The sequence below is a fragment of the Puma concolor genome, chromosome B1, assembly GCF_028749965.1.
Source record: "Puma concolor isolate L17-30 chromosome B1, mPumCon1.1.hap2, whole genome shotgun sequence".
In the NCBI taxonomy this organism is placed as follows: domain Eukaryota; kingdom Metazoa; phylum Chordata; class Mammalia; order Carnivora; family Felidae; genus Puma; species Puma concolor.
This window is the reverse complement of record NC_141670.1, coordinates 150,012,883-150,022,315: the sequence shown is the minus strand read 5'-3', so window position 1 is coordinate 150,022,315 and position 9,433 is coordinate 150,012,883. Positions and strand designations below refer to the sequence as shown.

Sequence of the window (9,433 nt, the reverse complement as noted above, 5' to 3'; positions counted from 1 at the left end):
GGTGCCCAGATAGAGAGTATTTAGACTTCGTGGAGAGAAAACAACATGTTTAACTTCTAGGCTGACAGGCGGAGAAGGTAGATAACAATTCCAGAACCTAGAGAGTTCCCATAGAGCTACGCTCGTCTCCAGGTCGGAAACGCCCGGTACAGGCGCAAGTACAACTAGCCAGGAGCCTGTCCTACGCGAAGAGATAGAGCCCCCTCTACCGGCCCCCACGACTTCGCCTCGCGGTCCCTCAAGATCCCGCGTCCCATCCACGCCTAGACTCGCGAGAGTAAGAAGTCTCACAGGGCTCTACGGAACGGAACTTCCAGTATTTATTGTTCCTACACGGAAGGATTTTAATTCACCGGAATAGATTGGCATTAAAGTGCAAAAGCGAAAACGGAAGAGCTCCTAACGTGACAAAGCTTACGGGGCTGAGCGGAAGTCCTCGTTCACTCGCCAAGCGGAGAGGATCCTGGGGCCCGGAAGGAGGTGGAATCTGTAGCCGACCTGTTTGCCTGTACACTCGCCTGGGAGGAGAGCGCGTGGCTGTTCAAAGAGGCGTGTTACTGGAGCGCGTGGCTCGTGCGCTGAGGTCAGAGGTGGCCAAAAGCCCGACGTCGGTGTAGAATTTGAGACCGTGAGTTATGGTGGGGAGATCGCGGCGGCGCGGAGCGGCCAAGTGGGCAGCTATGCGAGCCAAGGCAGGTCCCGGCCCAGCGGACGAAAATGAAGACGATTTAGAATTGCCACCGTCGCCAGGGGACTCCAGCTACTATCAAGATAAGGTAGATGATTTCCATGAGGCCCGATCTCGGGCCGTCTTGTCTAAAGGCTGGAGCGAAATGGAGAGTGGGGACGAGGAGGAGGATGGCGATGAGGAGGAGGAGGTTCTAGCCCTAGATATTGCTGATGAGGACGATGAAGATGGAGAGAGTGCGGAGGAGGAGGAAGATGATGATGATGATGATGGTGGGAGCTCCGTGCAGAGTGAGGCCGAGGCATCTGTGGATCCCAGTTTGTCGTGGGGTCAGAGGAAAAAACTTTACTATGACACAGACTACGGTTCCAAGCCCCGAAACCGACAAAGTCAACAAGAAGTAGAGGAGGAGGAAAGAGAGGAGGAAGAAGAAGCACAGCTCATACAGCGGCGCCTTGCCCAAGGCCTGCAAGAGGATGATTTTGGGGTGACCTGGGTAGAGGCCTTTGCAAAACCTGTACGTCAGGTAGATGAGGCTGAGACCCGGGTCGTGAAGGATCTGGCGAAAGTTTCAGTGAAAGAGAAGCTGAAGATGCTGCGGAAAGAATCACCAGAGCTCTTGGAACTGATAGAAGACCTGAAAGTTAAGTTGACAGAGGTGAAGGATGAGCTGGAGCCATTGCTACAGTTTGTGGAGCAAGGGATCATTCCATCTGGAAAAGGAAGCCAATACCTGAGGACCAAGTACAATCTCTATTTGAACTACTGCTCCAACATCAGTTTTTATTTGATCCTGAAAGCCAGGAGAGTCCCTGCACATGGACATCCTGTCATAGAAAGGCTTGTTACCTACCGAAATTTGATCAACAAGTTGTCGGTTGTAGATCAGAAGCTGTCTTCTGAAATTCGTCATCTACTCACACTTAAGGATGATGCTGGAAAGAAAGAACTGAGTTTAAAAGTAAAATCCACCAAGGCCAAGCCAAAATCTGTTTCAGAGACTGCTGCTGCTGCTGCCTCTGCTGTTACAGATATTTCTGATGATTCTGATTTTGATGAAGAAGCTGCACTGAAATACTATAGAGAAATAGAAGACAAGCAAAAGTTGAAGAGAAAGAAAGAAGAAAATAGCACTGAAGAACAGGCTCTTGAAGATCAAAATGCAAAGAGAGCCATTACTTATCAGATTGCTAAAAATAGGGGACTTACACCTAGGAGAAAGAAGATTGATCGGAATCCTAGAGTCAAACACCGGGAGAAGTTCAGAAGAGCCAAAATTCGCAGAAGAGGCCAAGTTCGTGAAGTTCGTAGAGAAGAGCAACGTTATAGTGGTGAACTCTCTGGCATTCGTGCAGGAGTTAAAAAGAGCATTAAGCTTAAATAAAGTTTTCACTTAGCTTAAGTTTTTTGGCAATAACTTTAGATCAATAAATTTTTATTTTTAACTGAAGTTATTGTATTTATATATAATACCTAACCCTAAATTTTAAAAATTCTTGTCGACGGGGATATTTGGGTTGTTGTTCAGTTTTATTTTATTATTATGATTATTTTTTTTTTTTTGGTCCTTTGAAGTCATACTAAAAAATAGTATGGAGGTAGTACTTTTATATTTGGAAGCAATATGAAAGTACTTGGGAAAAACGGAGGTGTTGAAAAAAGTAATCTGTCAAGTAGTAGTCTATGAAAATTTCACAGATGGTTGTGAAGCAACAGTCAAACTTAGAACACTTTTAATATTTTTCTTGTAAAGTGAAAAGAATGTACCTTTGCAATCATCTTATTTGTAAGAGTCTGTAAAACAGTTCTGACACATATTTCACTTACCTAAGTGTAATTCATGAGCAGGATACTTGTTAATAGGTTTGTCAACTTAAAGATTGTGTACATTGTGTGTAGTAAAAGCTTAGGAATGTAGAGGAACTTCGGTTAAAAGTAGAAAGATATACTTTAATTACATTAATTGTGAATATTTCTAATAGTCAATGTGGTAAATAAGGTAAAAATTCCATTTTCCATACTGTACTGGTGACTTGTAGCAGTTGGTTTGTATACTCCATTTGCTGAAAATTTGGTAGTTTTACTGCTAGGTAAGTGACAAATTTAAATAGTAAAAAAGTTACATTTTTCTTTAGTTACCCTGGTTTTTACAGTAGGAAAGAGATGCGATGGTGAACTAATTTTTTTTTAATATTTATTTTGGGGAGAGTGCAAGGGGGGAGGGGTGCAGAGAGGGGGACAGAGGACCCAAAGCGGCTCTGTGCTGACTGGCTGACGGCAGCAAGTCCAATGTGGGGCTCAGACTCATGAACCACACGATCATGACCTAAGCCGAAGTCAGATGCTCAACCAGCTGAGCCACCCAGGTGCCCGTGAGATGAAAATGAAAAATAGTTGGCATGATGCCAGGAAAGGAAATGACAGGACTAGAGAAGGAATGCACAAAAGATGTTCTAACTATGCCACTGTTCATTAAATAATATCTAGCTGCTAGAGATGCAGAGATGATCACTGGTTAATATTTATTAGACAATTGCCATGTACCAGTTGTGTGTCACCAAATTTAACCTTTACAATGACTTTCTGAGGCGTGGTACTGTTCTCCATGTATCGTTTATGAGGATGCTGAAATTCCAGGAGGTTAACTTTATAAAGGACATACACTTGGGATTTGGACCCAGACAGGCTTAATAGGAGCTTTCATTATCTTTATCTCTGGCTTACAGCTTTCTCAGTAGCACGTGTCAAGTAATTTTATCTTTTGTTTCCTCATAAAGAGGTTGGTTGGAAATAAAATGAAAATTTAGTAAGTGCTAAGGTACTTTTGTAAGCACTTTAGTGTACTTAGTTTCTTATTCCTCACAACTCTTGTACAGTACATTTTATTAGCCATATTTTAAAGATGAGGAAATTGTGACCCAGAAAAACAACTTTCTGAAGGTCATACAGCTATTTAGTAGAGTCAGGATTCAATGCAGCTTTTCTGGCTTCAAAGCCCCATCCTACGCTTCCTTTTCTGATACAGTAGGAAAAGTAAAGGTTTTGCAGTTTGGGTGTTTTTGCGTTAATTACTTGATGTCAGACTCCTTCATCTGCATGGTACAATTATACCTACCTTGGAGAGGTGATATAACAATGGTTAAGAGCTGTGAGATAATAGAAAATAGATGTATTGGCTCTGTCCCAATTCTTGGAACAGTAAACCCTTGTTAATTCCCAAGTGATAAGAGCACTCGGAGCATCTTTTGTTCTTTATTTTTTTTTAATGTTTATTTTGAGAGAGATAGAGTGCACACACATGAGCCGGGGAGAGGCAGAGAGAGAGGGAAAGAATCTCAGGTGGGCTTTACACTTGCTGCAGAGCCCAACCTGGGGCTCAATCCCACGACTGTGAATGATCTGAGCCGAAAGGTAACTGTGGGTGGGCTCCTGGCATGGCTTTTGGATGATGGTGATGGCTCACCAGAAAGACCAGGCCATAATTGGAAGCTTGGAATTTTCAGCCCCACTCTCCATTCTCTGGAGAGAGGAGAGAGGTTGGAAATGGAACTGATGATTGATTATGCTTATGTGAAAAAGCCTCCGTAAAATCCCAATAGTATGAAGTTCAAAGGAGCTTCCAGATGGGTGAATGCATCCACACCGGAGGGTGATGCTCTCCAACTTCATGGGGGCAGAAGCTTCTGTGCTTGGCACCCTCCCACACCTCACCCTATGCATCTTTTCATCTGACTATTCATCTGTATCCTTTATCCATATCATAAAGGTATCATTTATACCTTTAAACTGGTAATAAACATAAGTGTTTGCATGAGTTCTGTGAGACACTGTAGCAAATTAATTGGACCCAGGAAGGGGGTCATGGGAACCTCAGATTATAGCCGATCAGTCAGAACCACGGTAACAACTTGAATTATCTCCAGGTAGAGAGTGTCAGAATTGAGTTAAATTGTACAACACCCAACACAATTGCTTGGTGGGGGGGGGAAATTCACATCTGGTGTCAGAAGTATTGTGAGTATAGCTGTAGTGTAAAGGAGAAACAGGTGTAAAACAGTTTTCCCAATTCGAGGGTAGACTAGACTATCCAAGTTTCTAACCCAGTTCCATCACTTAGTCTATGATTTGGGGTAAGTTGCTTCATCTCTCCATTTCTTGGTTTTTCATATAAACTGCAATTATTAGTAGTAGTACCTACTTCATAGAGTTTTTATGAGGATTAATATAATTAAATTGTTAATTAATGTAAAGCACTTAGAACAATCCCTGTTATACAATAATCACCTAGTAAGTGTTGGCTCTTACTATAGTGTGAGAATTAACACATCTCACACACAGGTGCTGAGTGAAATGTAGCTAATAGTATAGCGATTCCTATCATTGCACAAATATAGAGAATAAAGTGTAGATATATGTAAAAGTGATTCAGATATTTAATGTCCTAAGTTTAGAAGAAGAGGGGAGCATTGGGTGACTTGAAATACAGAAAATCTGGCACAGACCAAAAGCAAGGAAATGAAGTTAGACTTAAAAAGATTTTCTATGTCAAATCCCTGCCAGATGTACAATGTTGTGGTGAGGAAAAAATGTTTTAAAGGAAGAAAAGCCTTCCATTTAGGAAAGTGGAAAAAAGTTATGCCTGTTAAATATTCCCCCAAATGTATCAAGTACTCCTTCAGAGACCTCACAATACATTATAAACGTTAATTCATTCTGGAAAAGCTAGGCCATAGATGGTGCTATCCTGATTCCGAACATAAAAAATGACCTTGCCTGATGTGAACTGATAGCTAATGAAGTAACAAAGACTGCTGTATATGATATTTATGTCACCCAAATTTTGTATTTACTCAAAGAGAACTGAGATGTGCTGGGAATCGTCATAACACGGGAATGATAAATTGCTAACTACTCAATGTGATCACTTACCATAGTGACTCCTTTGTGAACTTCGGGGAGTCTCATGGGTAACAGTTCCAATAAAATAGATTACTGGTTTCTGGCATCAGTCCAAGGCAACAACCTGTTTTATGTCAGCATGTTAAGCTATGGGTAACTATTGATAATAAAAATATTAAAAATTAAAGTGGAAGAAAATACCAAATTAGTGATCCAGTGACTTACTCTACCTGCTGACTAGCTTTGAGATAGTTTCTCTAAGCCACTGTTTCTTACCTATATTCTTATGAAGGAATTAATGTATCCTTTAATTTTTGTGTAGAAATAAATTTATTTGCTTATCAGACCTCAATGGTCAAAGCTTTTGGCAAACTGGGAAATTACTTTTTGTGATCCTAAACATAAAAAATAGCTTCGGTAACTTGAATAATTATACTCACATATCTGACACAAAAAAATAAATTCCATCTCTGAGGAGTAGCTGGAGTTGCCTATTCCTTCCTTGCTTAAATAAAAGAATTTTAAGTTAATGTTACAGTAATATGTTAACATTACCAAAGTAATTCAAGAAAGGTGAAGGTCAGTATAATTTACATCTCAGAGATAACAATGAGGAACATGTACCACTGTCTGAATAATAAATGATCCCCCAAAATCATGTAGGATTCAACTAAAGTTCCAAATCATTCAAGCTGAAAGTTGCTTCAGGTAATAAATCATAGTTTAAAAAATTCTTTTAGGTAGTGATTCTTTTTAACACGTTTGCATTTTGCCATTAAATGTGTAAACACAGAAACATAAAAATTTAACACCACCCAAATCAACAAACATTAACATGTATGTTTTAAATTTTGCTTAAAGTTTGGGGTGCATGGGTGGCTCAGTTAAGCATCTGACTTCAGCTCAGGTCATGATCTTGAGGTCCATGAGGTCGAGCCCCGTGTCAGGCTCTGTGTTGACAGCTCAGAGCCTGAAACCTGCTTGGGATTCTGTGTCTCCCTCTCTCTGCCCCTGCCCCACTCACACTCTGTCTCTCAAAAATGAGTAAATGTTAAAAAAAAAACAATTTAATCAATTTTGCTTAAAGTATATTTTCTCAATGCCAAGGTTTTTAATTTGATATAGTTACTTTAGCTACGCATTGCAGATATGTTTTCTGGATTCCTTTATTCATTTTTGAAGAAGAAAATGACTTTTTTACATGGGTTTCTATGTAAAGCTTTAAGTGATAGTAAATACTAAGAATAAATATTTTCAAAACTACAAACAAAACAACAAAAAACTGGAGGAAACGAATAAAATGGTCTGCCTTAAATAATACAGGGTAGCAATTAGGAGTTTGACCTCTGGAGCCAGATTGTTTAAATCCCAGGGTCACCACTTACAGTGTGTCTTTGGCCTACTTAATCTCCATCCCAGTTTCCTCACATTGGATAATATATGATGTTACAGCCATTTAAGTAGTTAAACCATATAATGTACATTTAGAATAGCACTTGGCAGGTAGTTAAGTGCTTAGTGTTAGTTACTGTTAATCCATTTAAAAAAATTACTCCAGGGGCGCCTGGGTGGCGCAGTCGGTTAAGCGTCCGACTTCAGCCAGGTCATGATCTCGTGGTCCGGGAGTTCGAGCCCCGCATCGGGCTCTGGGCTGGTGGCTCAGAGCCTGGAGCCTGTTTCCGATTCTGTGTCTCCCTCTCTCTCTCTGCCCCTCCCCCGTTCATGCTCTGTCTCTCTCTGTCCCAAAAATAAATAAACGTTGAAAAAAAAAAAAATTAAAAAAAAAAAAATTACTCCACTTGAGTTAATTTTCTCCTTGGATCTATCATATCACAGTGCTACAATCCAGAGTGCTTAATGTGGTAGGTTTAAAAAGCAGATTTCTGGGGCGCCTGGGTGGCGCAGTCGGTTGAGCGTCCGACTTCAGCCAGGTCACAATCTCGCGGTCTGTGAGTTCAAGCCCCGCGTCGGGCTCTGGGCTGATGGCTCAGAGCCTGGAGCCTGTTTCCGATTCTGTGCCTCCCTCTCTCTCTGCCCCTCCCCCGTTCATGCTCTGTCTCTCTCTGTCCCAAAAATAAATAAACGTTGAAAAAAAAAAATTTAAAAAAATAAAAAAATAAAAAATAAAAAGCAGATTTCTGTGCCCTACTATCACAGATTCTGATTTAGCTGACTTGGTGTTGATTTAGGGACTTGTATTTTTAACAGGGACCTCAAATGATCCTGATCCAGATGGTCTACAGAATACACTTCGGGAAACACTGCCCTGGGCACACCAGTTTTAGGTTTCTCTTAGCTAATAACAGGGACATGACTGCAATTAATTACAAGAATGAAATATGGGGTGGTATTAACATGGGACTACAAAACCTCAAACTTAGTCCCGTGAGAATCTCTTGAAAGCAATGGACCTTCCCCGTCCCCCGCCCCTCAGTACAATAACGTAGGCTTAATCACATTTTACATACCACAAGTGGGTTCCTGGACTCTCTGAAGCTAGAAGTCCTTGGGCCTCAGGAAACTTTACACTAGGGGACTGTTCCTTTTATCCTTAAGCATTGCTTTAAATGGCCTATGTTAAATGGCCTATGTTAATATATTAGGAGATCACCTTACCATGGGTGGAACAGGAGTATATTCAAAATAAGTAGATGACTAAACAAAACTTTATTAACACCCATAATTTTTTATACTTATTAAATAAGCTCTTTTAGACATACAGCTGACACTTGAACAACAGGGGATTAAGGATGCCAACACTCCTGGCCCCCGCCCCACCTCCTGCCCTTACAGTTGAAAATCCATGTATCATTTTTGAATTCCCAAATACTTAACTACTAATAATAGCCTACTGTTGACCAGAAGCCTTACTGATAACATAAACAGTCGGTTAACATCTATTTTTATGCTATATGTTATTACATACTATATTCTTATAATAAAGTAAGTAAGCTAAAGAAAAGGAAGAGAAAATACACTCACCAATCTGGACTCAATTTATTCAAAAAATCCTCAGATAAGAGTACCTGTGCAGTTCAAACCCATATTGTCAAGGGTCAACTGTACTTACATTTTTTTTTTTTTAACGTTTTATTTATTTTTGAGAGACAGAGCATGAGTAGGGGAGGGGCAGAGAGCCAGGGAGACACAGAATCTGAAGCAGGTTCTAGGCTCTGAGCTGTCAGCATAGAGCCTGAAAACAGGGCTCCAATTCACCCTGAACCAAAGTCGGATGTTTAACCAACTGAGCCACCCAGGCACCCCATTACATTTCTAATCACACCACATTCAAAGATACACATAAAGGGAAATTAAGGCTAAATAAATAAGTTTATTCCTTACACTTCATTTTGAGTCCAACTTCTCTGAATCATTTTTTTATTCAGGGTCCTGATGGCACAGAATTTTGAGAAGATATTATTTTTTAAAATATTTATTTGTTTTGGGGAGCCTGGGTGGCTCAGTCGGTTAAGCATCCGACTTCGGCTCACGTCATGATCTCACAGTTTGTGGGTTTGAGTCTCGCGTTGGGCTCTGTGCTGACGGCTCCGCTCAGAGCCTGTAACCTGCTTCCGATTCTGTGTCTCCTTCTCTCTCTGCCCCTCCCCCACTTGTGTTCTGTCTCTCTCTGTCTCTCAAAAATAAATAAATGTAAATTTAAAAACATTAAAAATAAATAAAATGTTTGTTTTTGAGAGAGTGCAAGCGGGGGAACAGAGGGAGGGGGACAGAAGATCCTAAGTAGGCTCTGCGCTGACAGGTTGACAGCAGCAAGCCCAATGTGGGGCTCAAACTCACTAACAGCGAGATCATGACCTGAGCTGAAGTCGGAAGCTCAACCAACCT

The 9,433-nt window shown here is 40.8% G+C and overlaps 1 protein-coding gene across 1 annotated transcript; it reads left to right on the top strand.

Moving 5' to 3' along the window:
- The first annotated feature begins 311 nt into the window (after positions 1 to 311).
- UTP3 (UTP3 small subunit processome component) lies at positions 312 to 2,138 on the top strand. The gene has a single exon (XM_025921980.2). It carries the CDS (start codon positions 636 to 638, stop codon positions 2,070 to 2,072), a length of 1,437 nt encoding a protein of 478 aa, XP_025777765.1. The 5' UTR covers positions 312 to 635; the 3' UTR covers positions 2,073 to 2,138.
- Positions 2,139 to 9,433: the final 7,295 nt, after the last annotated feature.

What these genes read in the sequence shown, in the direction of transcription:
- UTP3 (XM_025921980.2), top strand. Translation starts at nt 636, where the DNA reads ATGGTGGGGAGATCGCGGCGGCGCGGAGCGGCCAAGTGGGCAGCTATG.